The 18,736-nt window shown below is 46.2% G+C and overlaps 2 protein-coding genes across 3 annotated transcripts; one reads left to right on the top strand and one right to left on the bottom strand.

Moving 5' to 3' along the window:
- Positions 1-1,056: 1,056 nt before the first annotated feature.
- kif25 (kinesin family member 25) lies at positions 1,057-13,761 on the bottom strand (the record flags this gene model as incomplete). Its single annotated transcript, XM_084484322.1, has 19 exons — positions 1,057-1,208; positions 1,716-1,871; positions 2,061-2,148; positions 2,188-2,312; positions 2,584-2,762; positions 3,641-3,817; positions 4,653-4,820; positions 5,443-5,517; positions 5,653-5,720; positions 5,834-5,873; positions 5,981-6,063; positions 6,810-6,913; positions 7,836-8,145; positions 8,232-8,322; positions 8,554-8,692; positions 11,407-11,548; positions 12,673-12,795; positions 13,459-13,524; positions 13,693-13,761. The coding sequence occupies 19 exons, from the start codon at positions 13,759-13,761 to the stop codon at positions 1,057-1,059; spliced, it is 2,355 nt and encodes a 784-aa protein (XP_084340448.1).
- A 1,098-nt stretch (positions 13,762-14,859) lies between these two features.
- Positions 14,860-16,567, top strand: ccdc167 (coiled-coil domain containing 167). Of its 2 annotated transcripts, none has more exons than XM_084483685.1 (4): positions 14,860-14,992; positions 15,282-15,376; positions 15,464-15,511; positions 15,605-16,567. In XM_084483685.1, exons 1-4 carry the CDS (start codon positions 14,942-14,944, stop codon positions 15,711-15,713), a joined length of 303 nt encoding a protein of 100 aa, XP_084339811.1. In that variant the 5' UTR covers positions 14,860-14,941; the 3' UTR covers positions 15,714-16,567. The 2 variants fall into 2 exon arrangements, with proteins under 2 accessions (XP_084339811.1, XP_084339810.1); XM_084483684.1 differs by having other exon boundaries at positions 15,464-15,516.
- Positions 16,568-18,736: the final 2,169 nt, after the last annotated feature.

Raw genomic sequence — 18,736 nt, 5'->3', positions numbered from 1 at the left:
AGTGTGGAACACTTCCAAATCTGCATTTTTTAACCACTAATATTGCTCAAAATAGCACCAAACCTCTGTAGCATGACTAGGGTACCTACACATAAAACGAAGCATCAACAACTTAGTTAGCGTACCGGGAGTTTATTTTACAAGTCTGTGCCTTACCGGTAGGTCCATGTTTACAGGAAGTCCACACAAGTCGATAAAAAAAAAAGCTATAAATCATTCTTTAGTATGACCAACACAACATTGGAAGCAGTCAACATATAAACTGATTAAATCTTTATTTAACTATTGAATTGTACAAGAAAAATAAATATAAATCTTACTGATTTCCAGTCAGTAACGGTAACAAATCACAAAAAATTAAAAATCGTATTTATTTCTTTTTTTAATCGCAGCCTTTGCGATTTGCATATTGCGTTCTATTACATCACGATTTCGATTTGAATTTGATTAATCGTTCAGCCCTAGTCACATTGCAGCAGTGAGAGGTGACGCTTCACAGCAGGTGTCTACCTACATAGTAAAGGTCGTCATAGTAAGCCTACTAAAACTAAAGCCACATATTGCTGAGTCACTCTACAAATTAATTTGAACGAAAGGCCTTTTAATGACTTTCATGACAATAAGGAATCCCTCCTCTTATGTGTTGATAATACCTTGAAAAGAAATGTGACAAAGAAGTCATAAGGCCATATAATAAAAGAAATACAAATATCTAGTAAGTGCAGCATCTTTCACTTAACGTCTTTACTATTGACCAAATGCATCTTTATTGCTGAACAGATAAGAGAATTTGATAAAATACTATTAAGTCACTAAATAATTCAGTTACAGATTAAACACTTATTTTGAACATTTGATACTCTATGAGAATAAGCATGTCTCTGCATTTGAACACCGGAAAACTGATTGATCCTTTCTTTAAGACCAGCCAATACTATGAATATGAATACTATGCATACATAAAAACACATGATAATGTTCTGTGCTGGCATGAATATAAATAATAATAACTTGTTATTTCTACCAATATCTCACCGTTATAATATTCTCACTCTCTCACTTTTGTTTGAGGTTGTTGTTCTTCCTGTGCGGCACTTGCTTGTGAAACTGCCGAGCCCTCGAGCCAAAACTCAGGGACTGGAGGGACTCTGAGATGAACCGCTGGGCGGGAGAGATGCAGAGCATCACCAGCAGCTTAGCATCGCCCCCTAATGGGAGAGAAGAGGAACAGCAGCATTGAGGGTTAAGGCTAAGGTAAGCAATTTATTTTAGAGTCATACTTTCTCTTCATAGCCCAACAGCAATCGCAGGCCTGTATTGAGCTCTTTCAATCATTATATTTGACCCGAAAGGAAGTGATTAGATGGCATACGTATGTGACTACCTCCCTCCCTACGTGCACTCAGATACTTATTGTGCATGAATCCACACGGCCAGGCAGCCCTGCTGCTCCAGCTGGGAGCTAGTCATGTGTTCTGAGAGGCTTTGGAGGGAGGACTGAGGATCTCTTTGGTTGGATACTTTAAATCGCGCTTTACAAGAGGAGGTAAATGTGTTATCAATCACACAACTTTATATCTTCATTTGGTTAGGAAGGAACACGCCTGCAACATGTGCGAATGGACCATCCATTTCTTCACTGTTAAACTGGTCCTGAGAGGTAGAGCACACACAGGATGAACCCCATCTGAACCCCGGGAGCACAGCTCACACACCGATGGCGTCCTGCAGCAGGTGTGTGAGCTTGCTGTTGCGGTACGGGACGTGAGGCCTCTGCTCCGCCAGCGCGCCCAGGACGTCCGCCAGAGCGCTGAGGCTGCGGTTTATACAGGAGGTCTCCCACAGCGCCGCGCCCGCCACCCCCGACAGGCCTGATCGCACACACACACACACACACACACACACACACACACACACACACACACACACACACACACACACACACACACACTAAAAATTTGAACGCAGTTTTGAACAACCACAGTCTGATTGGCTTCTACGTCTCTCTGATCAGTATTTTGTGGGGCCAATAAGGGAGCAGCAGACAGACACGGCCTCACCGACACACTCGCTGCCGGCCAGGTCCACCAGCTGGAGGCGGGTCCTAAAGGGCCCCGGGGCCGCGCCCGGCCGGGGGGAGGGGCAGTGGGAGGGGCCAGGGGAGGAGAGGGAGGAGGAGGGGGAGGCAGTGGCAGCGGAGTGGCCGGCGGAGGCGTGGCGGGGGGCGGGGGCGGCCCGGGGGCAGCGTGGGCTCCAGAAGTCCCGCCTCGGGCAGCGCTGCAGCTCCCGCTTGGCGCTCTTCAGACGGTGGGCTGAACACAACAACAACAACAACAACAACAACAACAAGTCTTTAAGGGGAGGAGCTTATTAGACATGTTTAAATGAAGCCAAATTACATTTGAATTAACTAAATATGTAAAGTAGATATGTATAAGTTAATTTCACCAAAATAAATCTTCTATTTTTATAAGAATGGACTGATATGTGGCACTCAGGGATCGACTCGTCACGTCTATCTGTCCTCTCTAACCTGACCTCGCTACGGTTATGGGATGATAATGAGCAGTGAGGCCCACCCACCCAGGGCCCGGGCGTGGGGGCCCAGGGCGTGGGGGCCCTGGGGGCCGCTGGACGAGACGGTGAGGGTGACCACCAGGTGGGAGCGGGAGGAGTGGGCGTGCACCAGGGTGGGGCAGCGGGCCCGCCGCCTCGCCACCGCCCGCACCAGCTGCATCACCTCCAGGGCGCTCTGCACACGCCTACACACACGCACACACACACACACATACATATATACACACATACACACACACACACACACACACACACATACATATATATACACACACACACACACACACACACACACATATACATATATACACACATACACACACACACACACACACACACACACACACACACACACACACACACACACACACACACACACATACATATATACACACATACACACACACACACACACACACACATACATATATATACACACACACACACACACACATATACACACACACACAAACAAACAAACATACATATATACACACACACAAACAAACATACATATATACACACACACATACATATATATATACACACACACACACACACACACACACATACATACACACACACACACACACACACACACACACACACATACATACATATATACACACACACACACACACACACATATACACACACACACAAACAAACAAACATACATATATACACACACACACATACATATATATACACACACACACAAACAAACAAACATACATATATACATACACACACATGCAAAATACTTAGAAAGGTTTCTAGATTTTCTGCATTTGTTTAGTTTATATGATGACCAACCAGCTTTAGAAGAAATAAATCTGAAGAAAAATCTGGTTACACTTTCATCATCTGATCCATACTATTGTTTTCTTCACGATAGTCTTAGAACTGTAGAATATAAGAAGCTGCTGGATGTAACCAGGGGCCCTCCAGGGGCCCACTGCTCTACCCACTGGTATGAGAGGGAGGGGCCCTCCAGGGGCCCACTGCTCTACCCACTGGTATGAGAGGGAGGGGCCCTCCAGGGGCCCACTGCTCTACCCACTGGTATGTGAGGGAGGGGACCTCGCTGGTGCCCGGTGCGGTGGTGATGACGTCCCGGCGCTGGCCCGGGGCGCCGCCCTCCCCGTCGCGGGACAGGAGGTCAAACAGCTCGTTGTTGTAGACCTCCACCACAGACAGCTCCACCACGCGGCTCCCACACGGCTCCTCAGAGAGCAGCCTGAACACACAACAACTAGAGTTAGGACACCCCATTCATGGAAAAAAAGACTTGTATAAAAAAATAGATTTTATATATATATATTCAAATAATATAATTATAGCATGTCCTCATCCTCATTTTCCAAAGTGTTTGTCTGGGGGCAGCAGCTCTAGCAGAATAGAATATCAATTATAAAACGGGTGGCTTAAATCAAGCGATCTGATTGGTTCCTAACTGTTGTATAATGGGCATATACATAATTGCTATGACGTCCAATCAGTTTACGGAGTTCCGTATCACTCCACGCCTGTTGTTGAACTGTTGTTTATTTATATATAAAAGCAATAGCATAGTTCACTGAAGCCTAAAAACATGTTGATTGATGGAGAGGGTGGAAATGTTGTAAAGCAATAGGCACACGGTGAGTGAACTTGACAGTAGGCTAAATTGCCGGTGAACCAAGCTACCGTCTCTAGCCTAGCCTTCTCTCTGAAGGACGCTACAGTGTGTTGCATAGCAACCGCCGTACACTTTGCAGGCAGCTAGGAGGGACGACTTTCTCGTTTTTTCAAAATGTAGAGTGTCTATGACTTTCATTTCGCCATACTTACGTAACCGTTTTATAAAAGCAATAGATCACTTCAGTCAGTGGTATGTGCTCATTATACTTCAGTTAAGGGGTTATAATGAGCCCCAGACCCCCTTAACTGAAGTGATCTATTGCTTAAATAATGTATTTTTCAATAATAAGACCCAAACATATGGTACTGAGGGGTGATGTGTTGTATAAAACCCGCTGTAGACGGCTGAATGAGCCTGAGTGTGTTCATGAACACATGAGCCTGAGTGTCACCTGAAGAGCTCCAGCGCAGCCTGGGGGATGATGCCCTGCTGGTCCCCGGGGGAGGGGCCCCCCTGGGGGGAGCCGGGCTGAGGGGACCCGGGGGGCCCCTGGGAGCCCATCATGGTGTGGGTTTTCCCACTGCCTGTTTGCCCGTACGCCATTATACACACATTATACCTGAGGACCGTAATACACACATTATACCTGAGGACCGTAATACACACATTATACCTGAGGACCGTTATACACACATTATACCTGAGGACCGTTATACACACATTATACCTGAGGACCGTAATACACACATTATGAGGACCGTTATACACACATTATACCTGAGGACCGTAATACACACATTATACCTGAGGACCGTTATACACACATTATACCTGAGGACCGTAATACACACATTATGAGGACCGTTATACACACATTATGAGGACCGTAATACACACATTATGAGGACCGTTATACACACATTATACCTGAGGACCGTTATACACACATTATACCTGAGGACCGTAATACACACATTATACCTGAGGACCGTAATACACACATTATACCTGAGGACCGTAATACACACATTATACCTGAGGACCACATGGGTTAGATAAAGACCTGACTGTATCACACACACACACACACACACACACACCCGCCACGAGCAGGCACACACATACCCCCCCCCCCCACACACACACACACACACACACACACACACACAAGCAGGCACACATACACACACACACACACACACACACACACACACACACACACACAGGGAAACAGGCCTCACCCGTCCAGCAGGGACGTGAGGAGAGGCTTCACCTCCTCAAACACTGCGTCCTGGGAGTCCTGCGGCCCATGCACTCTGTCCAGAAAATATAGATATAGATATGTCTCTGTCCAGAGGACCACATCCAGAAATATATCTATCTATATATATTATATATATATATATACACACAAATGTAAAGACAACAGGCAGTTCCATTTTGTGCTTTACCTCTCAAATTCAAACACCTTGTTGATGACTGGATTTCCATTTTTAATGCAGTTCACCAACACGGTGTCCTTGATAAATGTCAAATGATAAATAAATAGCTGAGGCATATTCCATGAGACTGGACAGTGAAAATGCAAAAATGAAAACAATGTGAAATGCGATTATCTGCTGTGAAACTCACCTCGCTGACCGCATTAATGACCTCCTCTGATGACATCACCCTGAGAGAAATTAAAAAACAAGTGAGGAATGTTTTTGTTGCTGTCCTCGTTCAGTGTTTCTCAGTTGGCCAATCACAAGCTTGTGTTGCTTTGAGGGGAGGTCTCACCCCGACGGGCTGGAGGACTGGACCTGGTCCAACGGGAGCACGGGACGCACCCGGCAGTGGACCCTGATGTTCCCCCGCAGCTCCTGGGAAGAACACACACACAGTTAGACACACACACACACACACACACACACACACACACACAGTTAGACACACACACACACACACACACAGTTAGACACACACACACACACACACACACACACACACACACACACAGTTAGACACACAGTTAGACACACACACATACACACAGTTAGACACACAGTTAGACACACACACACACACACACACAGTTAGACACACACACACACACACACAGTTAGACACACACACACACACACACAGTTAGACACACACACACACACACACACACACACACACACACAGTTAGACACACACATGGACAAGACTCAAGACTCACCTCGACTCACATGCATAGCCACTCCCCTCTTACACACTTATTGGATGTCATAGGTCCTGGCACTTAATGTACACACTTATTGGATGTCGTACTTAGTTATAGTACTTAGTTGTGTAGCATCTTATCCTACTTATCTCTGTTGTGTATGGGGAATGGGTTAACAGTGATAGTTAGTGTATACGGGGAATGGGTTAACATAGTGATTGTTAGTGCTTGGCACTTGGTTCTTTGAACATCCTTACAGTACCGACAGCGATATATTGTTGTTTTCTCTTTCTTCTGACAAATGTACTTATACTGTACTTAAAAGTGTCTGCTAAACGCCCTCAATGTAAATGTAACACGTCTCCTCCCAGCGGTCAGAAGACAAACGCAGCGTGGCGAAGGTGTGATCTGAGCTCTCACCACCAGGGTGTTGTGGATCTCTCTCCTCCTCTGCTTCTCCGCCCTGCACCTCTCCTTCTCCTCCACCAGGTCGCGCTCCAGAGCTGCCATGTGGGACTGCAAACCTGGCGGACAAACGTGGATGGACGGTGTTCTTAAAAAAGGCCAACATATATATATATATAGACACAACGCTTCTAATCCAAGGTAAGAGGAGAGTTCCAGCACATTGCCAGACTCAGCGCCATTAAGAAGGCAAATGTCCCCATAGGTCAAAGTTCTACCGTCTGGTCCTTCTCTGTTGAACCTTTTAGCACATAGACGCAAGTAGGAGACTGTTATGGACCCTCTTTATTTAGTTTAGTTCATACATGCACTCCAGCGTCCCCTCTATTATGTTTTGTGGAGTTTTTTCTTCCTATCACCTGTTTGCAGCTGCCAATTGGCAATCATGGGCCACACCCGGTGGTGTGGGCAGACAGACCCAGGAGGAGCTCTCTCTCTCAACATGAAGAGTTGCGGTTGGGCTTAAGCCTTGCCACTTCTTCCTTCTTTCTGTCTCCTGCGTGAGACCATAATAAGAGCAGAGGAGGGGCTCTGTGTGTACGTGAACAGTAGCTGGTGTACCAACACTGTGACTGTGGATAGTCACTGCTCTCCAGACTTAGAATATCTGACTGTTAAATGCAGGCCCATTTATCTCCCAAGGGAGTTTACTGTTATCATGATTACAACTGTTTACATACCACCGGATGCTAATGCTAGCTGACTTTTATATGCCAACATTACCAACAAGCAGAGAACGTATCCTGATGCTGTGCAGATTATAGCAGGGGATTTTAACCATGCAAACTTGAAGACAGCACTCCCTAAATTCCATCGGCATGTTAAATGTGCTACTAGGGGAGATAACCCCCTGGACAAGGTATACTCCAACATCAACATGGGCTACAAGGCCAGACCACTGCCACACCTGGGCCAGTCTGATCACCTGTCCTTGCTTCTAGTCCCTGCATATGCCCCCCTCAGGAAAACTGCTCCCGTCACCACAAAGACTGTGGCCGCATGGCCAGAGGGTGCCTCCCAGCAGCTGCAGGATTGCTTTGAGACGACCAACTGGGTCTTTGAACATCAGGACCTGGAGGGGTTCACAGACAGTGTTCTGTGCTACATTAAGTACTGCATAGACGCTGTCACAGTGGACAAGCGCATCCGGGTCTAGCCCAATGAGAAGCCCTGGATGACACGGGGGGTCCAGCAGCTGCTTAAAGAGAGGAACGCCGCCTGGAGGTCCGGCATCAAAGACCTCTACAGCACAGCCCGACCTGAAGAGGGGCATCAGAGAGGCCAAGGCAGACTACAGGAGGAGGATAGAGGACCACCTGAGCACTAACAACAGCAGGCAGGTGTGGCAGGGAACTCAGCACTTAACCAACGACCAACCTTGAAGCCGCTGAAGGTGACCCTGCCCTGGCAGAGGAGCTGAAGGATCTTCTTTGCCCGTTTTGAGGTCACAGCACCAGAGATGGCACCACTACACCACCACACAGCCAACAGCAGCATAAACCTCACTATTGAGGAGCAGGAGGTGAGGCGCGCACTGCGGTCAACCCGAGGAAGGCTACTGGTCCTGATGGCGTCCCTGGACGTGTGCTGAAGGACTGTGCTTATGAGCTGGCTGGAATCTTTACAATGATCTTCAACCAGTCCCTGGCACAGTCCACTGTCCCACCATGCCTGAAATCCTCAACTATAGTCCCCCTACCCAAGAAACCCCACATCTCTGGACTCAACGACTACCGACCAGTGGCACTCACGCCAGTGGTGATGAAATGCTTTGAGAAACTGGTCCATAGTCACATCACAGCAGCCCTGCCCCGCAGCCTTGACCCCCACCAGTTTGCCTACAGAGAGAACCGACCCACAGAGGACGCCATAGCCATAGCACTCCACACTGCACTATCCCATCTGAGGCAGCAGGGGAGCTATGTGCGAATGCTCTTTGTGGATTATAGCTCTGCATTCAACACCATCCTCCCTCACAAACTGGTGGTCAAACTGGGGGACCTGGGGCTGCCACACAACACCTGCATGTGGATCTATCGCTTCCTCTCAGATCGCAGACAGAGGGTTAGAGTAGGCCAACATACATCCACGGCCCTAAGCCTCAGTACCGGCTCTCCCCAGGGCTGTGTGCTGAGTCCCTTACTCTACGTCCTCTACACACACGACTGCTCCCCTGCCCATCACAGTGACACCATGGTGAAGTTCGCGGACGACACCACAGTGGTGGGGCTCATCTCCAGAGGGGGAGACGAGTCTGCCTACAGAGATGAGGTGGGGCAGCTGTCAACATGGTGCAAGGCTAACAACCTGCTCCTCAACACCTCAAAGACCAAAGAACTCATCATAGACTTCAGGAGAAAGAAAACAGAGATCACACCATTATTCGTCAGTGGGGACCGTGTGGAGAGGGGAGCAGACTTCCACTTTCTTGGAGTCCACATAGAAGACAGCCTATCCTGGAGCGTGAACACCTCTGAGCTGTTGAAAAGGCCCAGCAGAGACTGTAGTTTCTGAGAATACTCAGGAGGAATAACATCACACAAAGTCTGCTGGTGTCCAGTGCCTCCATCGAGAGTATTCTAACATACTGCATGGGCATATGGTACACCAGCTGCACAGCGGCTCAGAGGAAAGCGCTCCAGAGGGTCATCAACACCGCCCAAAAAGACTGCTGACTGCCCTCTCCCCACACTGGAAGAACTACACAGTTCCCGCTGTCTCAAAAAAGCCCAGAACATCATTAAGGACACACACCATCCCGGTCACTCCATGTTTGAACTGTTGCCCTCAGGCAGAAGCTACAGATCACTTAACACAAGGACAAACAAACTCAAACACAGCTTTTATCCAACTGCAATAACCACCCTCAATACTGAAAAACCCAGATAATACTGTACATGGATGTATTCATATTGATGGATCAATACACCTGAGATATGTTCAGACTGTTGTTTGTTCTGACTGTGTTCATACTGTTTTCCTATGTGTGACTGAGTATGTATAACTGGGTGTATTTATTTATGCTGCTATATGTTTATTTAAACTAGTAACACTAGTATTTTAAGTGATATATTTTTTATAGACTCTTAAATGTTGCACTGACTAGAGAGCACTTTGAATTTCGTTGTACATGTGACAATGACAAATAAAGACCTATTCTATTCTATTATATAATCGTTCGGCCTTTGGCCGTTTAAGGCCCCGTTTACACGAAGGGAAAACGCAGATATTTCGTTTGTTTGGCCTCTCATTTACACGAAAACCCAGTTTTTATCACAGAAAACAAGTATTTCTAAAAACTCAGGCCAAAGTGGAGATTTCTGATAACGGTGGTTATGTGTTGTCGTGTCAACTGGGAGAAACGGGGTTTTAGGTTCTCAAGCGTCACATTATGCTCCAGAAGATGCTTAAAGTCATGTGAGCGCCCTATGTTTACAGTTTGTTTGTAACGAACCTCGCGCCATATTGGTTGTTTTGAAAGGAACAGGAAGTCGCTCGTATTATTCGTCGTTGTTGATTCTGAGGATTCTGATTGGCTTGCATGGGTTTATCCTTCTCCCTACACTGCCGCCCATAGGTTTGGCATTGTTATAACGGCGCTCGACGGCGTATTTATGCGGGTTGATGTAAATTACAACTTTTTTGAAAACGATGTTGTGTGCACAATGTTATTTTTTTTGGGGGGGAAATATTAGTTTCTCTAAATACCCTGCTATGTATAAACGTGGCCTAAGTCATGTATGACTTTATGCGGGGACCTGAATAAACCCCCTACTTTTCAGTAATTCCCGTGTCTTCATGGTTGCACCTAGACAATGGGCCGTAACAGAGACTGAAACTTTGTTTCTTAAATGGATTAATTAGACACAATAGTGATGCTAGTATTAATGACCACAGCCTTTTATCCAAGCACCTAACACTGAATTGTGCCACAGATCATTAAAGAGAGGGTAGGGACGTACAGGTGACCTGTGGACAGTGAGGTCTGAGTCAGAACCCTCCATCCCTCTCCTGCCCCCTATTGACCATCTGAATGACCTCATAGCTAGAGCTACGCTCAGCATCATAACCAAGCATGAATAACCCAGAGGAAACAGCAGATGTTTGTGTCTGGGCCATGTGAATCCACACAGCCCCCACCCTGACCACCAGCGACGGCGGGAGCAGCGTGGAACGCCACACAATAGAAACGTCAACCTTGAGGGAAGCTAGTAAGGTACGGCTAAGGGTAATTGGGGGGGCTTATCACCATGGCAACCTAAGCCGTGGCGGTGCATGGCCTATACGGTAGCTAACTTTAGATTAGAGGGACAAAGAGAGACAGACATACTGAGGGTGAGCGATAGAAACAAAGCCAGATGAAGGTTGATAGGGGGAATAGTGGATCATGTTGAGTGATAGTGAATGTTTCTGATTGGCCCACTAAAGTAACAGTAACACACTGTGACACCATCCCACTGGGAGGAGAACACCTCACTGGTTTTAGGTCCAATAAGAACAACGGCCACAAACAGGAAGCCAGGAGCTCCTGAGAGAAGTCGGGGTCACTCACTCTGCAGGTCATCTCCATGGCAACCGCTCAGCGTTGCCCTGGCCCCGTCCAGCTTCTCCAGGATCTGCTTGCTCTGGCCCTCCAGCTCGGCCACACCGTCTGCATACACCGCAAAGATCTCACTCAAGACCTGCTTCAGGTTCTGCATGGAAGACACACATAGGATATAGGTTATGGACTACACACACATAGGATATAGGTTATGGAATACACACACAGAAGATATAGGTTATGGACTACACACACATAGGATATAGGTTATGGACTACACACACATAGGATATAGGTTATGGACTACACACACACACACACATAAGATATAGGTTATGGACTACACACACATAGGATATAGGTTATGGAATACACACACAGAAGATATAGGTTATGGACTACACACACATAGGATATAGGTTATGGACTACACACACATAGGATATAGGTTATGGACTACACACACACACACATAAGATATAGGTTATGGACTACACACACATAGGATATAGGTTATGGACTACACACACATAGGATATAGGTTATGGACTACACACACATAGGATATAGGTTATGGACTACACACACATAAGATATAGGTTATGGACTACACACACATAGGATATAGGTTATGGACTACACACACATAGGATATAGGTTATGGACTACACACACATAGGATATAGGTTATGGACTACACACACATAGGATATAGGTTATGGAATACACACACACACATAGGATATAGGTTATGGACTACACACACATAGGATATAGGTTATGGACTACACACACATAAGATATAGGTTATGGACTACACACACATAGGATATAGGTTATGGACTACACACACATAAGATATAGGTTATGGAATACACACACATAAGATATAGGTTATGGAATACACACACGTAAGATATAGGTTATGGAATACACACACATAAGATAGAGGTTATGGAATACACACACATAGGATATAGGTTATGGAATACACACACACACATAAGATATAGGTTATGGACTACACACACATAGGATATAGGTTATGGAATACACACACACACACACACACATAAGATATAGGTTATGGACTACACACACATAAGATATAGGTTATGGAAGACACACAGATAAGATATAGATCTATCTGGTTCATATGGAGGCCTGGTTTTATCAAGGGGAGAAGGGACACACCCCCATGGACAGAGGAGGAGTCCTATAACATGGCTTTAGGTGGACAGGTGGAATAACAGCAGCATAAGTTCCAGTTGATACCTGGACTTCAGCAAGGAGCTTCCCCAGAGCCGCCTGGGTGACGCTCTGTGCTTCCCTCTGCTGCTGGAGGAGAGTTTGGGCCTTAGCCTCCTCCTCATGACCCCGCCGCAGCCTGCCCAGACACTAGAGAGAGAGAGAGAGAGAGAGAGAGAGAGAGAGAGAGAGAGAGAGAGAGAGAGAGAGAGAGAGGAGGGGAGGGAGAGAGGGAGAGAGAGAGAGAGACAGAGAGAGAGGGGGAGGGAGAGACAGAGAGAGGGAGAGAGAGAGAGGGAGAGGGAGAGAGAGAGGGAGAGAGAGGGGGGAGGGAGAGAGAGGGAGAGAGCGACAGAGGGAGAGAGAGAGAGAGGGGGGGAGACAGAGAGAGGGGGGAGACAGAGAGAGAGGGGGAGAGAGGGAGGATGGTTTTCTAAATGTTAAGGTTTCAATGGGAGAATTTGATCTGCATAAATGAAAAGTCTTGCTACTCAGTTTCCATAGTGCCCTCCCTCGTTAGACCTAACCCCTAACCCCACCTTATAATACAGGGATGATTGCATATTAAGTTAAGGACTCTAAACTCAATTGAAGATAGACTGAAAGTAGTACTTCCATATATTATATCATATTTCTCACAGCAAACTCATTCCCACATGACAATTTTAGGATAGGATAGAATATAATAGGCCTATAATATAATAAAACCATATAGAATTACATTATATTACAATATGCCTATACTAGAATAGAATAGGCCCTATAATAGAAAAGGTATATCATAGAATAGGATAGAATACTTTTTGATCTTACCTCAGCAAGCCTCAAATGAAGAATGGCCTTTTCTGTCTCCAGCTCCAGAATACGCTCCTCTTTACTCTGACAGAAACACGGTGATGTGAGCTTCTCACCTCTTAGGGTAATCAACTGATAGACGAACAGGGTTGACATGCTATGGAATGGGGGTGGATGAAAACTACAAAGAAAATGGAATAGATCACGTCTATACTGTTAATAACTAATTAAAATCGAATAAGGCCTACTTACCCTTAGTTTGTGCTCTAGAAGATGAACTTGATGTGCAAAGATTTGGTCTCGGTTAATAAAGAGCGACATTTAGACGAACAATAAGAGAATCCAAGACGAACAAGGTGAGAGGCTCCTGGGTCCTGCGTCGCTCCACTGTCCTCTCAGCGAGGCTTATGGGATTAGGACTCCTCAAGGTTTACCTTCTGGTGCAACAGCAACCTGCTGACTGGTCAGGGTGGGGAACCAGGATTTGTGAAATGTAATTCTATCATACGGTAGTTCTTCATTTATACAATAATGATGTATTTCAAGCCTGATTATACTAGGTGCTTGCGTTTATCTTCATCATCAATGTGACACATTTAAAATGTGAACCACTGTGGAAGATTACACTGCACATTTCTACATGCACCGATTAAAAAGCACTATTATTTTTTAAAGTTTGGGCTTGATTGGCCTTTGGTCCACAGATTACGGCATTCAAACAACCTCTGTAGAAACCACAAGATAAAGTGGAGGAAGATCAACATAAATACACCCAATTCAAGTCCAGCAGTGGGCCATCACCAGGGGTCCCTCCCCCCCAGGGCGGGGTCACCAGGGCCCCCCCCCCAGGGCGGGGTCACCAGGGGTCCCTCCCCCCCAGGGCGGGGTCACCAGGGCCCCCCCCCCAGGGCGGGGTCACCAGGGGTCCCTCCCCCCCAGGGCGGGGTCACCAGGGGCCCCTCCCTCCCAGGGCGGGGTCACCAGGGGCCCCTCCCTCCCAGGGCGGGGTCACCAGGGGGCCCCTCCCCTCGGGGCGGGGTCACCAGGGGCCCCTCCCTCCCAGGGCGGGGTCACCAGGGGCCCCTCCCTCCCAGGGCGGGGTCACCAGGGGCCCCTCCCCTCGGGGCGGGGTCACCAGGGGGCCCCTCCCCTCGGGGCGGGGCCACCAGGGGAGAACCACTGGATCAGTTCACCATCAGAGTGTCCACTACTCTCCTGCACAACACTTGTTGCACACGGTTCAACATTTGAAATGGCTTGTCATGAGCTATTTCTAATTTATATTAACAAAAACACGAGTGGGGAATTGCCCCAGTAGTTGTTAATACTGCAATATAGTTTTTCACCGCTTGGGAGCAGCAATGCACAACATGTTCATCCATACAGGATCACACGAAGAAGGAAAGGAGGAGACTTCCGTGTAGACCGGAGGTCTGCAGGACGTCAGAGCTCAACCCCAACTCATTATACCTCTACACCAGATCCACAGTGTCGCGACAAAATGACAAAATCAAAGGACAAAAAACGAGAGAAAATGAGTGTCGCCACTGAAGTAAGACATTCCCTGTACTCTGCACGGTCCGTTATCACGGGGCAGAGCCGCCTGTCACCAGGGGCCGAGTGGAGTTTACTGAACGCTGGTGAACGGGTCCGGGTGTCACTGACGCCTCGACTGCTCCCGACCAGCTGGCGGTCGCCCTGCATGACTGACACCGCCGTCGGTGTGTGAATGCGTGTATGAATGGATGAATGCTAGGCAATATTGTTAAGGGCTCTGAGAGGCCATTGGTTAGAAAAGCGCTGTTCAAATGCAGTCCTTTTCCCATCCTCTTGTCCAATAGATCGACCGTGTGGAAGAGCGACGGACTCGGTTCCAGGACAACATTGAGAGGGCAGAGTTCAGGACCAGACGCGAGGGGCTGTCGGACAGAGAAAGGTGTGACGAGGACAACCGTGAACCATCACTCACTTTGACCATCACATCCATGATTCTTTTGAGAACATTTCTATTTGTTTTTTACAGACAAGATTTGGAAGATGAAGTGACCATCATGCGGGAGAGGGTGCAAAGGTTAGGTAGGGTCTCACAGAACTTAAAAAAGTGTGATGATAGGGGTCATCCTGTAATTCTTTGTTTAAAGAAGTTGTTTCATGTATTCCCCAGACAAGGACCTCATTACCCTACGAGGGGAGAACCGCAGGAACATGATGCTGTCCATGGCTCTCCTGGCTCTCAGTGCTTTCTTCTACTACGCCTTCATCTACGGAGGTGAAGGTCTCTGATCCAAGAACAGAACTGTACTTAAAGTCAGCTCGTTGTGTACCATATGGAGCAATGGCCTCGACTGGGAGGACATATGTCTGAATCCGGAACATTCTGCTTGCCTGAGCAGAAAATAACATTCATTTCATATATCATATATCTTAATCACGAATCTTGAAATGTTTTTAAATTATATATATTTACATATCCAAGTTTGGTCTTGTGCTTGCGAACTGAAATATATTTTTTCTTTAGGTGTACATTCAGAATTGTTGACCTATTTGTCTGAACCAGGCAGAATGTAGTGGATTTCTATTTTGTAGCTGTTGTAATTCACAGCTCAGTGGAAAACTGCAATAGCCTGACCACCACGTGTACATTAAAGAACATTCCTGTTAGGCTCATACAGACCTGCCCTATTTCATTCATTACTTTACTTTTTTGCCTAACATTACTTATTTTTTAATCTTAAATGTCTTAAATGCTTGAATGCCAAATGCATTCTAAGGATAGTAATTGGATTGGTTAAGACATACAGTGCCAAATGCATTCTAAGCATAGTAATTGGATTGGTTAAGACATACAGTGCCAAATGCATTCTAAGGATAGTAGTTGGATTGGTTAAGACATACAGTGCCAAATGCATTCTAAGGATAGTAGTTGGATTGGTTAAGACATACAGTGCCAAATGCTTTCCTTGTGGGGAGCAGGACTAGGACCAGGCTGTGAAACATGCCAGGCCATGTTTTTATTTCCATTTTCATGAGTTTGTCAAAGGAATATATGTCAAAGGATATTCATTTATGTTTGTTTACGTTGTGTGTACACAATACAATAAAGGCTTTTATACTTTCCTTATCATGATTAGGATATTAGTGGAATTGGTTTAGTTCTGACTATTGATTAGCCAAATTATATTTTTATCTGTTAATATGTTGGTTTGTTAAAACGGACCAACTTGGAAGCAGAGGCGCAGCTTGTGAACAGGCAAGGCAGGCAACTGCTTGGGGCCCCCGAGCCGCCAGGGGGCCCCCCAAGTAAAAAATAAAATGAAATTACTATTTATTTAAGCCGTTTCTCAATTCGCGTTCTCGTGTGTTCTCGTGTACTTGCGTTCTCGGTAAACGTCATCAGTGGTAGCCCAAGCACTGTTCCAATTCCAAGTACGCGAGTACTGTCGTAAAACCCGGAAGTGTTCTCGATGCGTTCTCGATGAGGCCGTTCTACCGAGGATGCATCGGAGGTGACTCGTGTGGACTTGGGACCGTTAAATATCCCAGAATGCATCATCGAGTCATCATCATCGCTGCTGTTCCAATTGCAGGTGCATACTCGCGTTCTTGGAAGTCTGTACTTGAAAGTCCGGACTTGCCAAGTACGTACTTCCAAGTCCGCGAGTACGTAGTCCGCGTACTTGGTATTGAGAAACGGCTATAGTGTTAGGTAGATCATTTTGACCTGGTCATTTTGAAAGTAGCTTGCAGGCCGAAAAAGGGCAAGCTATAGGGCAAGCATTTGCTCTAGCAAAGGCCAGTATTTGCTGTTATATTAATGTTCAGAATATCATATGTAGCACCTTTAAAGGGGTTTGATGAGCACTGGAATTGTAATGTGGGTTTAATTACCTAAGAAAACTATTCACAAGTACTCGATTGTCACTTCACACCTCTGTTAGGTGTGCATTTTATACTATGTTTATATCTATCTTTGTTAGTTTAAATGTTCTACATTAGTGTTAACATAGTGCTATCCAATTGATGTGAACACTGACTCTTTCAGTGGAGTGCAATATTCAATGTCTTTTGATGTGAGTACATAGCATTTGCACTCACCATGACTTGTAAAACTATAAATAAATGCTTTATGCATGGATGAACACTGACCTTATACTGGTTTGGTCAGTATTAATATAACATAGTGCTGATGAACCTTGGTTGGAGGGGCCCCCTAGGAAATTTTGCCTAGGGCCCCAACAGACTCTGAAATCGCCACTGCTTGGAAGTCGTCTGTGGAAACTATTTGGAAGAGGAAAAGCAGGGGCCTACAGATTCCGTTTTTTGCTTAGGAACTTTCCTAACGAGATGACACGAACATATTTGGAGGAAAGGTTGATTGAATTCTAAAAATGCTTCGGAAAGGAGCCTCGATTCAACCTTTAACCCTCCTTTAGCAACTTTTACTCCTGACCAACCTTTACGAAGGAAAGGAGGTATTGGTAACCAAAAATCCTTTACGGCAGCAATATAAAGCAACAGGCCACAGACGAAGTTTACCAACTCTACACGAAGACACATGAGAGATGTGGTAAAGACTACTGGGCAGTTAATTTCAACATCAACAGAAGTTTAGCCTCTTTTTTCACATGTGAATTGGGATTCAATTGGCCTCAAATATTCCCGTTGGCCAAATCCGACCTAAGTGATTCTCACTGTTGGCGATAACCTGATTGAAATCAATACGACAAGAACGCATTGATCAAAGAGCGCTTGTTGAAGTCCATCTTCGGAAAATTGTAGTTCCACACTAGAGACGTCGCACAATGACGTTGGTTAGGAAAAGTGGAGTCAAAGGCCGTTTCTCAATACCAAGTACGCAGACTACGTTCTCGCGGACTTGGAAGTACGTACTTGGCAAGTCCGGACTTTCAAGTACGGACTTCCGAGAACGCGAGTACGCACCTGCAACTGGAACAGCAGCGGACTCGATGATGCATTCTGGGATATTTAACGGTCCCAAGTCCACACGAGTCACCTCCGATGCATCCTCGGTAGAACGGCCTCATCGAGAACGCATCGAGATCACTTCCGGGTTTTACGACAGTACTCGCGTACTTGGAATTGGAACAGTGCTTGGGCTACCACTGATGACGTTTACCGAGAACACACGAGAACGCGAATTGAGAAACGGCCAAAATCATTTTAAACAGTGCTTTCTTTCCTATGTTCGAACGGAAGCTTCTTTTCCTCTCGCCTTGACCCGATGACGTCTTCCACAAAGGTTAAGGAAAAGTGGCATAGAGGTTAGGAGATTTGA

This window comes from Micromesistius poutassou (assembly GCF_964030765.1).
Source record: "Micromesistius poutassou genome assembly, chromosome: 19".
Lineage (NCBI taxonomy): Eukaryota > Metazoa > Chordata > Actinopteri > Gadiformes > Gadidae > Micromesistius > Micromesistius poutassou.
This window is presented reverse-complemented; position numbering and strand designations above follow the sequence as displayed.

Coding starts and splice junctions, on each gene's coding strand:
- ccdc167 (XM_084483684.1), top strand. CDS start 14,942: ATGACAAAATCAAAGGACAAAAAACGAGAGAAAATGAGTGTCGCCACT. Junction 14,993..15,281: donor AAATGAGTGTCGCCACTGAA/GTAAGACATTCC, acceptor CTTGTCCAATAG/ATCGACCGTGTGGAAGAGCG. Junction 15,517..15,604: donor GGAGAGGGTGCAAAGGTTAG/GTAGGGTCTCAC, acceptor TGTATTCCCCAG/ACAAGGACCTCATTACCCTA.